General features: G+C 35.8%; 1 protein-coding gene across 9 annotated transcripts in view; it reads left to right on the top strand.

Moving 5' to 3' along the window:
* Positions 1-18,502, top strand: part of CEP170 (centrosomal protein 170) — a 95,880-nt gene extending 77,378 nt beyond the window's left edge. For 2 of the 9 annotated variants that reach the window (XM_054514165.1, XM_054514169.1), the window contains 7 exons: positions 798-1,032; positions 5,596-5,773; positions 7,205-7,372; positions 7,657-7,745; positions 12,292-12,385; positions 15,148-15,199; positions 16,139-18,502. In XM_054514165.1, coding sequence (XP_054370140.1) covers positions 798-1,032; positions 5,596-5,773; positions 7,205-7,372; positions 7,657-7,745; positions 12,292-12,385; positions 15,148-15,199; positions 16,139-16,425 — 1,103 coding nt within the window. In that variant the 3' untranslated portion in view covers positions 16,426-18,502. Of the gene's footprint in view, positions 1-797; positions 1,033-5,595; positions 5,774-7,204; positions 7,625-7,656; positions 7,746-12,291; positions 12,386-15,147; positions 15,200-16,138 lie in introns of those variants that run through there. The other 7 variants (XM_054514168.1, XM_054514167.1, XM_054514166.1 and 4 more) reach the window with 7 other exon arrangements.
* Positions 18,503-18,726: the final 224 nt, after the last annotated feature.

Here is an 18,726-nt window from a genome sequence, read left to right as displayed (position 1 = left end):
GGATTTCTTTACACTTGGTGGTATCTCTTCCTGCTGGAAATGTCTGAGGACAGCACATCTGAAATCCATTTTCTAGACTTTAGTAATTCATAAGGGGACAAGAGTCTCCTGCTTAGTTCCAGTTCTCCTGTACTTCAGGCTGCCCTCACCAACAAGGCTGTATAATGCTTTATGAGCTGCGTGTCAGAACATATACTTCTTTCTCTGAGGCTGCTTTTCTTATGGATCTGCTGCAGATTTGCATATATTAATTTTATATATTCTTTTTCTGTACTAAACACATAAGCATAGAATCATTAAGGTTGGAAAAGACCCACACATCATCTAGGAATTTTATGCTTTCCTTACGTAAGCATGCATTCCAGGCTTGGTGCCAGCTCCATCCCTCCTTCATATCTCTTCATTTTCTTTATTCTGTATCACATAAACCTTGGATGAAATTTGGGAAAAAATCTGCAGAAAAAGTGCAATCTGACTATATACTTAAATGTTAATGAATTGGGCCCTTGTTTTGTAATACAGTTTGTTTGAGCTCATACACAATCACTGGCTTTTACATCTTACTTTACTCATCACTATACAAAGAGCATTAGTTTTATGTTTTTATTAATCAATATTTTTTATTTAACACAAATTCTGTAGCTTTCTTTTAAAGATGTAGTAAATAAACCTTTTGTGAGGTACCTGGGGATGGATAATAAATAGCTGTGTATTTTTTGTGATGTTACTGAAATAATGCTGTTTTCTCTTATTAAAGACGCCATAATAATTCTTTTTTAATAATTAAACTAATTTAGTAAGTGCAAGATGGAGGCGCTTTCCTACAGATTATGCTTCCACCTCAGAAGATGAGTTCGGATCAAACCGTAATTCCCCTAAACATACCCGTCTGCGTACCTCTCCAGCCCTGAAAACCGCGCGACTGCAGAGCGCTGGGACAGCAGCTCAAAGCAGCAACACCTTCAAGCACAGGATAAAGGAGCAGGAAGACTACATTCGTGACTGGACTGCCCACCGGGAAGAGATAGCAAGGTTGGTTTGAAAGGAGTGCTCCCAAAGTAACAGAGTTTGTACCCGGGTGCACATAGAGGACAAAGGGAGCTGATGGATTTGCTCTGTCACTCCTTACTGCTTTCCTTCACTCACTGAATGGGTTACTTAAAATTCTTCTTACGAGAGAAGTGTCTGGCAGGCAGAACACTCACACCACCTGCACATCTCTTTTTAGTGGAAATTGATAGTAACTTCTGATTTATGATAGCCAAATCCCAGAAGATGAACTTTCAGTTGCATTATTGGGACTTGCAGAGGTACTTGGTGTATTTCCCAAGGCTGAAGTGTATGTGATTTTGTACTACCTTTACATATTGAGATAAAATTTCAGATCAATCACAGGTGACAGAGAGAGAAAAAAGTAAGCTTTGGAGTGTGAGAGACCATGTTCTCATTTTCATTTTTGATTTATCAGGACATTATTTCATGTTAGGTACTTTCTGATTTAAGTCATGCGTATTCACCAAAAAGGAATTTTTTTTTTTGTTGCAAGTCCATGAGATTAGTATATCAATACCTCTGTCATTGCTGGCACTACTCTGCTTCAGGTGAACCAAGGCAAAGTTAGTTGCACATTCTGGTAACCAATTAATGCCGTATCATGCAACACCCAGCAGTGAAAACTTCAGAGATCTTGCACAAGCACGTAAATGTTATTTGATACTTAGATGCTGTCAGTGTTCAGGTTCCAGAGATTTTCAAAGAACTTAATTTGGAAGCCTAAACAAGAAATATGCTTTCCTTTTAAGATTAGTTTTAATAGTGTAGAGTATTTTCTTAATACTGTGGAAGTGTTTTGCTTAGTGTGAGTAATTATTCCTGATTTTGGTAATATTTTTCAACATTTGTTTTTCTCCTGTGATCTGTGCAAAGGAAAGATGTAGTGACCTGAGAGACATACAGAATATACCTAAGGGAGTCTCATAGTATCTAGACAAATAATGAAATAAATATTTATTCAGATCTTCCTAGAACATCTCTTTCTTTTCAGAAGTCTGAAGTTAGAGATGGTTATAGGAAGGACTGTGTGTATATGGGAAAAATAATTGATAGCATATTAGTTCCTCCTGATAACTAGTACTACTGAACCTCTACTTCAGTGAAACTTTTTGATATGTTTTGCCCATCTAAGATAGATTGATCCTGGACATAATTGATGATTCAGTCTAAATTCATTTGATGGTTAGGTTTGCAGGTTTTTCTCTTCCCTTGGGATTCTTACCCTTTCCTACATTTATGTATTGGCTTTAAAATTTGTTTTAAAGGCTGTGTACTTATCCTATGTCTTCAGCTTTATTTTCAGTTGAATTGCTGAGAGGCTCAAATCAGTACTGCCAAATTTTTAGGTTTATTTTTAGGTTTATGCAGGTTTTACACAACCTGCATTAAATGAACTTATCTAAGGTAAAGAAAAGTAGCATTTAGCATCTGAGAATTCCAAGTTACTGTCATCTGTTGTCACTGCTTCCAATACCAGTTTTAGCCTCTGCTGAGGGCATTTGCTGTAGGTCACTAGGTCATCCTTTCTGTGTCTCCATATCTTTGTAGTGATTGACATTTTTGCTCCCTTGGTTTTAATTTTAGCTTCTGTCCTCTATAAGAAACTTTTTGTCTCTGCTCCTATTTCCTATATAACTATAGGGTCTATTATTGCCTGCCCTGTTTTTTTTTTCCATCCCAGTCATTAGTCCAGCCCCTATGTTCAAGGTTCCTTCAACTCTACTCAGAGTTTTAAAAAAATTAAGATGGCTATATGCTCTCATTAAAATTAGTTGATTTATTTTTGTTGTTGTTGAATAACTGATTAGATTGTAAGGATAAGCCTTTCATAAAATACATGCGTAGCAGAAAGTATTGTAGAAACCGTACAGCAAAAATTTCTTTGCATCTGTGTTACCATCATACTGTGTTTTAATGACTCCATGACTGCCACAGTATGCACTTTTCACAGACTTCAGGATTTACAGATGTTAATAAAACTGAAAATTTGAAAGAGATATTTAGAGAAACTTCCTGGAATAACTAAACTTGATTTAAAGCACTTTGACACGGAGAGAATTTATAGCCTCGGAATAATGGGAGCTTCACAAATATTTTATTTAAGGATGTTAAAGTATTGTTAAAAAATCCACTGAATAAGTAAAGGAAGTGTAACATAGCAGACTAAGCATAAAAATGTTTTTAGTAATCCAGTAGTTCAGCACTATTACAGATATCTTAGAAGTATTCCTATTTCCTTGTATTTTTTTCTAACACTGGGTATTCTTTCACTACAGATAAATAAGAATTAGAGTTCCAGGCTTGGAAAGGTGGTCGTGCTCTCTCCATCCCAAGCCATGTGTTTGTTCTCACCTTATCCTATGTGCTGGAAACTGAGTCTGTTCCCTTTGTAGCTGTGTAGCTGCCTGAGTCTGCTCACCAAGTGAATCTAAAGCAGTATTTCCTGGAGTGGGTTGAGGGATTTAGGGAATTTGAGGTTTATTAGTTCTGCCTCTGTGAATTGATTTGCCTTGTATGCTTGCTAGGTCTGATGCAGGAAGCAGTAGAGATCTGCAAGGCAGCCTACAGTTGAGTAGAGTAAATAGTGTGCACCTAGAGCCTCAGTCTCTTGTCCCTGATTACACAAAGCATACTGCTTGTACTTAAGCAAAAATTTATGCTTCTGAAAGTTAACGTAGAATTACTTGAAAACTTCATAAGTCAGGCTCAGCTCACAGCTGGTTTCTAATATTCTTTTTCACTGTGCTTCTCATTTACTGCTCTATATTGTTTCTATACAGGAATGTAATTGAGTACTGGACTATAGCTTACTTTCACATAGAAAATGATTCCAGATTTTGTTCACATGACTGATATTTGACTGTGATAATTATCTGGTTTTTTGCCATCAATGTTAGAGTTGTTTGTCCTGATACTTCTGGGATTCGTTTGAGTTAATTTTTATGTAGAGATCTGACACTTTATGCAATTTTGATTTCTTGCTAAGAACTCAAATGAAGTGGTTGTGTCATGTTGAAACATTGCTGATATCTTTGAAGAGTTAAGTCTTCATGAATAGATGCTACTTTTGATTATGGTGTTTAATGATTTTTCTCTTCTGAAAAATTTGCTGATAATTGAAGTCTCCTGGTTTTATTTTCTTCACAACTACTGATTAAATACCAGAATTTGTCCCAGAAAATCAAATGTGAATAGTAGCAACTTTTCTATTTAAGGAAAAAGTTAGACAATTGTATGACACAAAAAAGTAGCTCTTTTAGGGTATCTACTACTAAGAATGTTGGACTTTGAATGGCATGTGTAAATTGCCATATAGTTGTCTACAGCCTTCTTCCAATTATATATGTACAATATATTTTATTATATAATATACTTTATTGTGGATTGCTGATGATTAGCCACAAAATCCAGTGTTGGAATTTGACTGGAAATTTCTCTAGATATGTTTGCCTTTCTAGTTGAAATTCTGTTCACTTAATCTTAAGCTATCTCTAGGCCAGTGGTGTCCATTGTTTTTGACTTGAAGACAAAGTGAAAATTAAGAGCAGAAGGAAGCTCACCTTGAGCAATCAACCTCTGTGGAGCCCAGGGTGTGTCACTGTCACGTGGCTGTGCACCTCCTTCCACTTGAGCAGTGGGTGCTGTTTGTCCTTGGTGTCCTCGGTGGCGCAGAAGTGGCACTGTCACCTTCTGTGCCTTCGGTGCTGTCAGGCAGAAGTGTGAAAGGGGATCACTTAGCAGTCTGCTCTTCTCAAATCTGTGATCCAAGCTGGAGATTCAGGGTGCCATAATGGCTTTTAGCTTTTGCTTTGTGGGGGTTTTTGTCTTGTTCCCTCCTTCTTTTGGGGTGTTCTGGGGAGGAGTAGCACAAGCAGAGCAAGCCAGAGCAAAGCTGTTTTTTTGATGCACTGAATCAGAAGCAAAGAAAAGGACTCTTGGCTGAGAATTCAGCTGTATTTTTGTAATGCTATCATACCCAGATTTTAAAGGTATGTTGTATTTTTGCCACTGAAAATATTTCTTGATTACATTTGGGGATTTAGGGTATTGGTCTGGAATTTCAGACCCATAAGCAGCTTGATCTGAGTGAGGTGAGGAAATGCTAGAAGTTCAGAAGTCCTGAAAACGTTTTTTTTCAAGTAGGCAAACTAAGGTACAAATTAAATGATTTCTGAGCATTTCAGATTTACTGCCATGTTACACAGCTCATCTGTGCAGTATTTTCAGCATATTTCCTATGCATCCTCTGTGTTGGATATACTGCACATTGCATGTATCTGTCTGAATCCTAGGAAGAAAAAAGGATACTCTGTCTTTTGAGATCACCTTTCACCTTCTTCCTCTAGAAAGGCATGCTGTTAAAAGCTTCAGTCAAAATTTGCTTTTATGGCTCTACAAGTAATCTTTCTGTTTAAAAAGGCATGCAGCTTTTCATAGCATGGTCATCAGGAGCTTGAACTTACAACCTCAAAGGCTGCAGATTGGGCTCTACTGGCCCAAAAGTGTTTGTAGGGGTGAATGTAACACTCTCTTTATTACTAGGATCAGTCAAGATCTGGCTCTCATCGCACGGGAAATCAACGATGTAGCAGGAGAGATAGATTCAGTGACTTCATCAGGCACTGCCCCCAGTACCACAGTAAGCACTGCTGCCACCACCCCTGGCTCTGCCATAGACACTAGAGAAGAGGTAGGAGATCTTCATGGAGAAATGCATAAGGTTCTTCCTTTTCTTTATTTCTTTTGCTTTTAGCATTTTGCATAGCCTTTTTAGTTACTCCATTCAACCCGTATGCATGATCTCAACCTTTTTTTTTTCATTTGAAGTTCCTTTACATTTCAACAAACAACCCAGGAGTTATTTTGTGAACATAGCTTGTCAAAAGGATGCATACTACTATCTGTCTGTCTCTTTTTTTCCACGAAACATAGGACAAGGTAGTTATTTGTTTTTTGCTTGTCTGTAGCCTTAGATACTGTTGGACGGTATCTAAGTGCATTTAAAGACACTAGTGTGTATGCACAACTATATATAAATGTATACATTTAATTCTTTGCTTAGCTATTAAAAACAAAAAAGTCCCTCTTTTCACAGGTGACATAAAACTTTCATCTTCTGAACACTGAAATATTTAGGTACCATCAGTGAACTTTAGACTTTCTTTCTTAATAACATTGTCAAAAACTGCCTTTAAATAAGTTTGCTTTATGCTTCTAATAATTCTTATTTTCTTGCCTACCTCTGGTGTGCTGTTCTATGAATATATTGACTAACGTTTTCTAGTAATCATCACAGGTCTAATGCTGGTAAACATGTTAATCTGAATTTAAGTCATCACTTTCTATCATGTTACAGTTCGCCATAATAATGTGTTGTAAATGTTTAATGCATTTTTTTCTTCATACTATTCCTTTCAAAATGTGTTTTATTCATTTTTGTGTGCATAAATTTTGGTTAATACACTAGTTTACTGTGGTTAGTTTAATACTGTCTCTTTCTGTGGAAAAAAAGATATAAACAGCAATAAGAAATCTGTGAGCTGGGTACTCAGAAAAATTATAAATGCACTCACATAGATTTTGGGTTTAATTCTCATAGACTGTGGTTAAACTTTAAAGAAGTAAAATGCTCTTTTTCTCAGATCCAATTAGATCACTCCAAATTTTTTTTTATCATTAAATAATTATTTTCTTATTCAAAAAATACAATGCATTGTGTACATACTGCAGGTGGCAGTATCTCCTTTAGGTAGTGTAAGTCTTTCTGTAACACTATGCCTTATTTGGAAAAAAACCCTAAATCTCGGAGTACTCTTCTCAATTCCACAGATATGTTCCATTAATAAAAGGAATTAATTATCCAGTACCAGTTTATAGGTAGCTATTATGTTACCTGCCCATAAGCAAAATTTCAGTGGGGTAGTCTAAATTTGCCATGTATGTCTAGCATTTAAAAAAAAACCCAAATCTTGTTCATTTTTACAAGATATTTTTACATAAGAGATGCATCATTTTATACTATAGAAGACAACAGAATGATTATTATTTGATAGACATCTTAGAAACTGTTTCGGGAGAAAAAACCCCAGTAATCTGATTTTTGGATGTGTCCAGTAGATTTCATGAACTTCATTTTTCTTTTATCCCGCAGTTGGTGGACCGTGTATTTGACGAAAGTCTCAATTTTAGAAAAATCCCTCCAATAGTGCATGCGAAACCCCCGGAAGGGAATGGTCGGCCTAGTGATGCCAGACCTCAGCTGACAGAGGCCCTCGATCCCCCAACAATTACCCGCAGAAGGACTTGGAGCAGAGATGAAGTGAGCACACAACAGGATTCTCTCTAAGAATGTGTCAATTTTAAGCTTTTGCAATTATCTCCCCACTTAATATTCTAGACATTATCCTGCCTTTCCTACCTCTAGCAGGTGGCATTAATATTTGAAAAAATGATGTATTATTTTATCGGCAAAATGTTCAAATATCATTGTATATGATGCTATCTAAAACATAAGCAAGATTTTTTATCGTTAAAGATACCAAAATATGTTGAGTTGTTACTATTAAACTAATAATATCCTTTTTTATTAAAAACTTATTGCAGGTTATGGGGGACAGTTTGCTGTTGTCCTCAGTCTTCCAGTTTTCTCGCAAGATAAGACAATCCATAGACAAAACTGCTGGCAAAATCAGGTGGGTTGTTAAAAATTGCTGTTGTTGCTGAAAATATCTGTTCCCATCCACATTCCCAGCAGTAAAAAAAATATATATAATAATCACAGAGGAAATGTACATAGTAGAAGCTTGTCTTTTAAAAAAGCACTGTTACCTATGGCATTTTTAGCATTCGGAAGGATTTAGAATGAATACTTTTTCCATTATTCCTTCTGTTTATTTCACTTTATGTGAAGAGAAATATCAGAAAAGTTTACATGGACAGAACAACATCCAGCAGAGGAGCTCTTCCAACATATGCAATACTGTACAAAATCTACCCAACCTCTGAGCAAGTCTTGCAAAACTCCCTTCCTTAAAAAGATAAGGTTAAAATGTTGCTGAACTCTAACATTGGGCCCTATAGGTTTGCCAGGTTGTTGTAGGGATTTTGCATTTTAGGAAGAAAAAACTAATTGGACAGAGGAGAGCTGTTTCAGTAAATCCTTCTGAAAAACAGCTTGCTCTGGAGACAATGTGATTCCTATTGATTTCTAAAACAACAGATGTAGCCACCTCTCATTTTTAATTGAAAATTCCTGCTTAAATAGTTAGATTCCTTCAAAAGATGTCATAGTAGTTAAGAGGAAGTGTAGACATGTCAATAATAGTAATATGTTGCTCTACTGACAGTTCCATTTAACTTCATTATGTGAGTGTAAAACCAGTTGTGACCACTTTGGTTGACAAGAATAAAAGAAAATTCATAATACAAAGTTCAGGGTTGTATATTTCTTATGTTTTTCATGTCTTTGTGCCATTAATAACTTAAAAATAAGAAGTCTTTGGCTTAATGCATAATTTTCTGAATGTGAGAAAATACTAGGTCTGTAATTGATTGGTTTGTTTAGGAAGTGTCAGATATTGGAATATTAGATGAGTGACAGACTAAACAACAAAAATGTATGTCAGAATAGGATGATGTAACCAGTAAAAGCAGCAAAATACTAATATATCTGAAGATTCTATTCTCATGGGATTACCAGAAAAGATTTGGCCATAGAAATCAAGAAGAAAAATAATAATCTATATAAATCAGTTAACACTGTAGGTTTACTGCCATTTCTAGTCCTGCTATTTCTACTAGGAAAAGTATCACCAAGTGAAGAATCAATTATTTAAAAGCTTGTAACTCATTTTAATTATCCTATTCTAAGGAATTTTGTATGTTGTTTTTACTGGTGATTAACAGTTAACGTTAAATTGATGTCTTACACATTTCTGATTAATTTTCTGATCTTAAAAAGCAAGTCAGCTACTAATAAATGCAATAATAATGTACTCATGTATGATATAAATACAAGCATACCTACAAATATTTTATACATACTCAAAGAAAGGGGAATTGTTTTGTTTTTTTTTTCTATAAAAATGCAGTAAAGTTCCATTTATAAGGAATTATTTAGCCTTTTCCCCAGGGCCATGTTGAAAACTTTCTTTTCCTCTGAATGGGTTAGAATAATATGATGTTATTCATAATTTCATTAATATTTTGAATCAGAAAATCAGCACTACTTTTAATATTGCTTTTAGGGAATGCCTATTACAGATTTTTACCTTAGCTTTGTTTTGAAATACATGAGTTCAGCCAACTGGTGTGCTGCTATTCCTCTTTCTGGACTTAAGCCAGTTAAAATTTCTGACCAGAATAATTGCAATATCTTCATAAGGGGGGTGCTCCAGCCCTCTGATCATCTTCGTGGCCCTTCTCTGGACTCACTCCAACAGGTCCACGTCCTTCTTATGTTGTGAACTCCAGAGCTGGATGCAGCACTCCAGGTGGGCTCTCAGCAGAGCAGAGGGGCAGGATCCCTGCTGGCCACTCTGTTTGATGCAGCTCAGGATAGAATTGGGTTTCTGGGCTGTGAGTGCCCATGGCTGGGTCATGTCCAGCCTCATCCACCAGCACTCCCAAGTCCTTCTCCCCAGGGCTGCTCTCCATCCATTCTGTACCTAAGAGAAGCCTCTGCTTGTGCTTTTATATGTTACAATGAGTTTGCAGGAGTGTTCACAGATTGTGAGGGAAAGAGCTAAGTAGGTTTTGTGGTGAGAAGATCTGCAGTTTATCAGTGCTCTGCAGTGTGAGTGCAGTGCCATTGGCTTGTCTTGTAGCAGGCAAGTTCCTCTTCAGCCAGGCAAAATCTTGGCAAAGCAGTCACAGCAGGGGAGGTACTGCCTGTTGGCCTCTGCTGTTTGCTGGGCATCCTGCAAAGTGCACTGAAAGAAAAATGGGGATTGAGCACAATCAAGTAAGGTTTACCTCAGAAAGCAGGGAAAAGCAAGAGAAGAAGGCAATTGGCATTTATGAATATATTAACTTGAAAAATATGGTTAGAAAGGGGAATAGCAAAGAAGACAGAGATGATGATCCCCCAGGAAGTTAAAAATACCTATATGAAGTGTTCAAAAAGATAAAGTAAAAAAGGAAATAGGCTTCCTAAGTTTATAGTAAAAACAAATTGGCTGTCCACTTTATAGTTTAAATAATAAAAGTTTCAAATTTTCTAATTAACGCTTTCATTTTGTGTTCCATTCTTTTTTAATAAAGTGACCAATGAAATGAGAACCTTTCAAATTTTAGAAGAGAAGAACATTAGCTATAAAAACACCACATAGAGAAGCAAAGGCACTAATCACATACATCAGGATAGGATTATTTTAACAGAACATGGCAAGAAGGTAAATAAAAAAATCACACAATATCACAATAGCTTTTTTTTTTTGGCTAGTGATGTTTACTGCTAAATAAAGCCTTATTTTCTATGTTCCTGCTGATTTCCAGGTGATATAAATGCTATTATATTAAAGTATAACTGCATAAGATTGTCTGTATACTGAATAAATATTTCCAGAAGTTGCTTTTTTAAAAATGATGATCCTGTAAAGGACTTCATTGTCTCTGCTTTATTTTCTTCTCTTTTTTTTAAATGTGTATTTGAACTCCTCAATGAAAAGCATGTACTAAATTTTCCATTGTATCTGAAATTTTTGGTATCCAGGCTGTATGGCTTTGCAAGCTTTTTCACTCCCTGCCAAAACATGAAAAAATTGCCAGACCTCTGATGATGAACTTTTTCAAAAGATGATGACCTAGTTAAGGCCTTAACATGTTTCCTGCTTTCTTCACTGCACTTCTGATTACTTTTAGTTTATTTATTTATTCCTTCCCCAAGAAAAAGTGTGTATTAATGTTTACTCCTTGTAAGCTTTGTACGTGAATAAACCCAAGTCTGGCAGAAGTTGTCACTTGCCTCCATCCCATGACATTTTGTCATCAAAGTAGCACTTCCTCACAGTGAAACCTCTGACATAAATACATTCCAAAGCAGCAGTGAGTGAAGACCTCAAAGATAGAAGGGTTAAAGCAGCTTCTGGATGAGTTGTCTGTCACCAACATCTGTAAACTGATAAAATAAGGCAGGGTACATATTTTGCAAAATTAGATAATCCTCACAGGATAATAGTGGAGAATGAAATTCCCCATCAGGTGTGCGGAACTGAAGGAAGGTGAACAGAAATGCAGTACTAAGGCTCACAGCTTTCTTTCAAATTCTTAGTCTTATGACATTCACTGTATCATGAACTTCCAACTTAAAAATTATTTCCTCAGAGACCTAGCTACAATAATAGCTTCTTTTAAGTATACTGCTCTTTGACCATTATTTGAAATTGTGTGGTTGGTTTGTTTAGCAGTTTTACTGCAGCTATTTTTGAACTTTTAACTTTTAAATACGAATTAGAGAAATGGATTCTGTGTCATCATGGTGTCACTTCACAGACCTTAAATATCTGCACGTTGCTTTTTTTTTCCTTTTCTTTACCAATTGCACCAATGGAGAAAGTTTAAATTGTGTTTATTATATGACAATAAAAACAAAAATTTTATCAAGCAGGGAAGCAAAACATAAAAGATGGGAATCTCCCACTGGGCATTGGGTTTTACAATAACAAGGGTCTTTAAACATGTAGTGATATTCATACAAGTGATACTCATACTACTAGAACATATATATATATATAAAATGTACATACATATTGAGACTTTTCAATGAATATATTTTCTAGAAAATGCATTTTTTAAATTTTCTGAAGTGTTTTAATTTTTATTCATATAAAATACAAATGTAAAACCTGAATTCCTTTATCTTATATTTTGCTATTATTGTAAAATGAAGTATTCATGGGGGATTTTCTCACTACAGTAAAATAGTTGGCTTTTAAAAAATATGTCAGTGCTGGAGGAAAGAACTAGCTGTATCTATATATGTACCATAAGCAAGTATTTAGCTACAGAACTGCCATTTTAATGTCAATAATAATGATTTTGCTGAAAATCATGAAACCTGTATGTTTCCCTGAAAATTTAAACTGTATGGTTAGATTCCATCAGGTTTCAGTTTTTTATATTTTATTTTCATTTAGTACTCCTTATGCTGTTTTCTCCTATCATGTTATTTAATATTTCAGATTATTTTGTGTGGTTTTTTTTCTATTTTAAACATACTGCTGGATTTCTTTCTTCTAGAATATTATTTAAGGACAAGGACAGAAATTGGGAGGAAATTGAAAACAAGTTACGAGCTGAAAGTGAAGTTCCTATTGTGAAAACATCAAGCATGGTATGAATAGTTACCTTTTCTGGGACTGATTATGTTGCTCATCTCATGGCTAAGTAATCAGTAGAGGAATTTGATGTTTTCAGTGACATAAGGGAAAAAATCTTTAAAAAACCTTATTTAGACACTAAGTATGTTTCAAGAATAAACCTAATCTTCAGTAATTACTAAGACTTACTGTCTTAGTAAGTAATTACTTTCTTACTGTCTCATTAAGAAACAAGTAATTGTTCAGGGGAAATTTTCAGATTAAGAATGCAATTAAAGGGATTCAAACTATCCATAGACCATGAGTATGTTTGCTTAACAAAAGGTAACAACCATTAGTTTTAATGTTAGATTGCTTTTGAATGAACTTGGTTTACAGTCTTTAAACTACTTTACCTACTAATCATTAATGCTTAATATGTAATACTTAACAGTAGTAATACTGATTATTAATATTTAGAGAAATTGTTGTGTTTTAATGCATGTGATGAAAATAATCCATAGACACATTGCAATAAAAGGATTTGTCAGTGAAAAACAATCCTGTTGGCTTTGTCTGGAAGTGGTAACCATAGGTTGCCCACCAGCACTCCAGCTGTTTTATGTAATAGCCTAATTACAGAAATCAGCTATGGTTTATGGGCTAATTCAAGCCATTTCAAGACCAGACTGTGTGACTGTGAGGGGACAGACCACATGTTGTGTCTCAGTACCCTTCTCTGCTTCTAAACACAGAGCATAGGGTTTGAAAAACATCCTTGCATGAGACAGCAGGCAGAGCTCAGCTTCATTATCCATCTACAGTCTGCTGTTAAAAATATCTGTTTACAGAGGCAGGATTTTTTGTGAGAGAGAAAACTGCACAAATGTGAATACATTTCCTCTGGCATTGAACAGGTAGAACTTCTCTGTTAGCTCATCATCAGTTAGTAAACTCTTCCAGACTGATTTTTCCTGGAAGTATAAAAGACTTAGCCTGTAATTTCTGAAGAATGGTGTATTTATCAAGAGCAACAATTAGTAACTCAGTAATATAATTTAATAGATTTGCTGATAGGCTTTGTTAGGTTTTTCAAAAATTTAATCAAGTTCCTCATGGAAGTTTCTAATTTTTGAAATATTATAATATAAGGAGTTTCTCTTATCCCTTTCCAAATAAGATCCAAATTTAGTGTTTTATATTCTAAATGCCCTAATTGTGGAGAGTTAAGGTATTCTTAAAAAAGAAAAAGGTCAGTTGTACATTCATTCCTAAGTTCACCATTTTACTGAATTTTTTTCAATCTATTAAAGCATCTCACACTGCTTGAAGTTTAAGGGTTGTTCAGGGGTTTTTTGTATAGGCACTGATTTTCAAGTTTCTGCTTAGTTTTCAGAGCAATTTGTTGTTCAAATGCAGTGCCTTCTTTTACCACAGAACATTAAAAGTTAAGAAAGGACAGTTGCAAGTGATTTTTGTTTTGTCCTTGAACATTTATGTCCAGCTCAGATGTGAAATCTGCTTAAAGATAATGATTTCGTAAAGATAATCAATCTCTTTGCCACCCATGAAAATCACACTACTTAGTACAGAACAGCTTTCTGAAATGGATTAATGGTTTTCTGAAATCAGTGCCTTCGAAAATTCTCAGCTTTAGAATACCACTGACAGCTCTTCTCAGCAGCTCGTTTAACTATTCTTCCATGTAGGATTCTTCAATTGGAGGATTTACATATTTCTACTAATATAAATATGCTAATTCTATAACCAGGGAGATTACTCAGGAAGTGGTCATAGCACCAAGAGTGCCAGAGTTCAAGAACCCTTGGAAAATGCACTCAGGCTCTTGGGGTGATTCTTGGAGTGTCCTGTGCAGGGCCAGGAGTTGGACTCGATGATCCTTGTCCCTTCCAGCTCAGGTTACTCTGTGATCCTACAGCATTAGATGTGGTACATTTAATGATTGCTGTGTGGCTGTGACTGTGTTAGCAAGTAGTGCAGCCCAATGGAGAGAAAACTAAGGCAGAGTGCTGTGGCCCCAGCACTGGGGTGCTGTACAAGGTCTCATGGGGACAGAACCTTGATGCAGTCATCTCACTGTCTGATCACTTCTCTACACCCTCATAAATTACTCAGTTCCATTTAATACTGAGTTTATCCTGTAACTTCCTTTTCAAGGTCTGCTGTTACTTTGCCTGATCTCTACAGAGCTGTGGTGTCTGTGCTTGAGCAGAGGCGGCACAGGCAGATGAGCAAGGGTCAGAATGAGGCCGTGGGGATGGTAGCAGGCAGTCAGTGCAGAGGGCTCTGGCTTTCCCACTGGGACCTGGCTCTCCAGCCTCCAGCACTGCCACCCATAGCTGGGCCACCACCAGCACAGATGTTCTTGATGCCAGGAGGGACAATCCAAATAGCATAATGCAATTGGACATGTTTGGGAGAGGAATTGTTCACTTCTGAGAGGTAGTTTAAAGCTATTTTTCCATTCTGGGAATTTCCTTTATTTTTCCATCATGGCCTCAAGCTCGGAGAGGGAAGATAGGATAGATAGGATAAGATATTAGAAAAATATTTTTCACTGTTAAAGAGGTCAGGTCAGGAACAGATTGCCCAGGGGGGTGGTGGAGTCACCATCCCTGGAGGTGTTTAGGAGGCATCTGGATCTGGCACTGGGTGATGGTTTAGTGGAATAAGTGCTACAGTGGCAGTTCTGGGTTAGCAGCTGGACTTAAAAGCTTGGGTCTCTTCTGACTTCTTCCAATTCTATGATAATGAAACATGGTTGTTTCTTTTCTAGGAAATATCATCAATCTTACAGGAACTGAAACGAGTTGAGAAGCAGCTGCAAGGTACAAATCTTTTTTCACTTTTCTGTGGTTGCTTGCTTCAATTTTTAATAGACATCTATATCTGTATATATATAACATGAAACAAAGTTACTGTGATTTATTAAAATATATTCACAGTATCGGTTATGTACATTGTTATACTATAACTGCTGATACATTTGATAAACAAACATGGCTGGTTTTTTTTAAAGCAGAAGAGTGGTCATATCTTTTTATATGGGATTGGTGGTCCATGCTTATCATCATTGTGTTAACTGTAAATTTCCTATATTTGTTATTTTTAGTATTCAGATTTAATCTGAGATAAAATCATGTTTTTAAAAAAAATTTTTCAAGAGGAGTCATTAACCACCTTTAGAGACAAATCAGTGATAAATGTTAGTACATATTTGGAAATAAAAAAGAGAAGTTCTGTTAAATGTTACACATATGTTAATAGTATAATAAAATGAAATGGTACTAGGTACTTCAGTTTGCCCTTACTGTGTGGATAAATGACTGCTCTTTTATACAAATTTCATGCAATCATGGAATCAGCAACTATGGCTATTTTCTGGGGGTGAGGTGGAACAAAGCATAATATAATGGTACCATTTGGGGAAAAAGCCACTTAAATTAAAACCATCCTTCTGTCCCTATAACCTAATTATAGATGGTTTATCATCTCTGTTTCCTGTCCACACATCAGTTCGTGTTTAGTTTGTGCAGTTTCATTTCATCTGAAGTTTTAATATACGTAACTGCTTTTGAATACATGTATCAGTTTACATCTGTGTTGGATATACCATTTCTTTGTCATGGGCAGCACACATAAAAACTCACATCTGTCACCATAAAAATAAAAGTGTGAGATAAGGATTTCCATATTTTTATAGTAACAGAAAATTGTATTTTTTATGGCTTCTTCCCTATCCTTCTCATCTCTTCTTGACTGCTTAGCAATTAATGCCATGATTGACCCTGATGGTACCCTGGATGCTCTGAGCAACTTGGGATTCGCCAGCCCCATCTTGCCAGCTCCGCCCAAGCCGAAGTCCAGCCCTGTTTGCCAAGGCCCCCGCCCGGCAGCACAGCCAAACTGCCAGCCCGAGGCCCGGGCTGCTCGTCCCGCCACCGGCCCTGTGGCAGCCGAATTGGAAAACGCTGAATCCGAGGCAGATTTCAGCATACATTTCAATAGGTTTAACCCAGATGGGGAAGAAGAAGATGCCACCCTGCGTGAGTGACATCTCAGTGTTTGATACAAAAACCTTTCATGTGGAATGTTTAGAAATCAAGGAAAACTTATAATGTTTGTTTTTATAATTAAAAGAAAAGGCTTGGTCAAACAGCAGTTGTTTTATTAAACCAGTTTTCTTTAATTGTGATGCTTTGATTGTCACACAAATCCTTTTCAAATCATAAAGATATGCATAGATACCAGTGTAGGAAAGCAGATTGTGGCAGGTTTGCCCTTTGTGGTTGTGTGCTTTGCAAAAGAATTATTATATCAGCAGTTTTCCCTTAATAGATTTATTTCTTTTTAAAAGCCATGCAAGCAGTCTAACATTTACTGAAAACCCCAATCTCTTTGCCAAGCTGCTCTGATGAACAGACTTCCTCCTCTAAAGCTTGTACAGAACTGTTGAACAGTTATGTTTGATTCTGAATTAGATGATTTATATAGGAAACATTATCTTTGACTACAATGACACATTACTGCAAAAGTAAGACAGATTTCAGAAAGCATTCATTCTCATGTACTGGAAAATCTCAAACAGTTCTGTGGTTTATGTAACCTTGTTGCTGCGTAAATTGTCTTGGGGTTTACACATAAGTTCACATATTATGTTTGCACTAAGATTTGCTGGGAGTGGTAGGTGAACATATCGATATCGTTGAACAGCAAGCAGTGTTTTGGTGTACATAGAAAACTGATAATACTGTCCTTGTATTATCATTACAGTGTTTTAATCTACTTTCTGAAAAGACTATTTGGCACTTTTTGATCTTCTTCAAAAGTCTTTTTGATGTTAATGAAAGTAGAAGTATTTCATATCTCATTTCTGTCCAAATCTTTGTTGAAACTAACTAGGAAATAAATTTGAACGTATAGCAGTGTGGGACATATTAAAGCATATTGAGGCAAATGGGCTCTCACAATCCAAATGCAATGTAAGCTTACAGAAGAAATTACTGGTTTTTTGGAATGATCATGAGATGTAAAATTTTCTTTAGGGATCTTGGAAATAGAGCTGTCATGATTTGCTTGATCGATAGATACACTCCCAAGCAAATGATTTTATTTGCTTCTGTATATTTTCCTGTAGTCTTGCTAGTAAAGCTGTCCTGTCTTACATATTTAAAAGGATTCTGGACGACGACTGCTAACATGGACATTTTGCTTATACCACTGAAAAGCAAGTCTATTTAAAGTTTCCTATATAAGCCTATTTTCCTTATCAGTTGTCCCAGTAACTTAACATTTGGAAATAATGAAAAAAATTAAAGTAAATTACTTTGTATTTCCAGAACACTGTAATTTGGAGGAATGTTTTTTCTGTTAAATGTAACTAATAGACTGGAATTTTCTTATGTTTGCATCAGTCTCTATATATTAAGGTTAAAGATACAGTTTTGCAGCTTTTATGAAATGGTCTTTAATATTTCAGCAATAATCCTATATGAGATTTGTTTTTAAAAACCTACTTTCTGTACGCTTTTGAATTGTACAGGCTTTCAGAAATCAGTAAAAGTTGGACCAGTTAATAAAGATGCAAAAACTTTTTTTGTAGAGATGTAAAAACAAAACCACTAATCTGTTGTATAATGGATTTCATATTTTCTTTAAAAAAATTAAAAGCAAACAGTCTTCATGTATGACTCAATATGCTCTACTCCAGCTAACTGTGGGAGCCTGAATGACACTAGTTTAGAGAGGCTACAGGAAAACTTTTTGAAGGTGCAGAAGGGCAAAAATAGATGGAAACTAGAGCTAAGTGTTGAAAATTGAGTGTACCAAACCATCACCATAATTCCTTCTTTTGTTTAATGCTTGGGAACATAATTTTTCTGCAGATTCAAGTGGAAAGTAGGAAATGGCTAGGAAGGATTAAAGGTGCAGGCTCTTCATACGAGATTCTGTTTGTGTTATTTCAGGCGTTTTTACCTTATGTTGTGTAATAAGCATTTTGCATTACTATGTTATTATTTTGTATGGACATGTTCTCCTTATTTATTTTTGTTACATTTATTATGTATGTTATTTTGTTATATGCATTTACAACTCCATTTTTAAATAAAGTGTTTCTGGAACTTTACAAATGTGTGAATATGTAATTGAGAGCTGGGAAGTTCACACAATCTTTCTGCACACTAACTCGCCTTTACTGAAATAGGAAATTACATTTTTTTCATAAATATCCTCTCTCCAGAAAAAGTTCTGTTATTGCCACCACTGCATCATTGTGCTGACAGTATTGGCTCACTTTCCTGTACTCAGGTTCTTTTCCACACTTCAATTGATTTTGTGTGCAAAGCTAGAGGCA

The sequence above is a fragment of the Molothrus ater genome, chromosome 3 (assembly GCF_012460135.2).
Source record: "Molothrus ater isolate BHLD 08-10-18 breed brown headed cowbird chromosome 3, BPBGC_Mater_1.1, whole genome shotgun sequence".
NCBI classification, from domain to species: Eukaryota; Metazoa; Chordata; class Aves; order Passeriformes; family Icteridae; genus Molothrus; species Molothrus ater.
The sequence above is the reverse complement of the archived record's forward strand: the minus strand, read 5'-3'. Positions and strand labels throughout refer to the sequence as shown.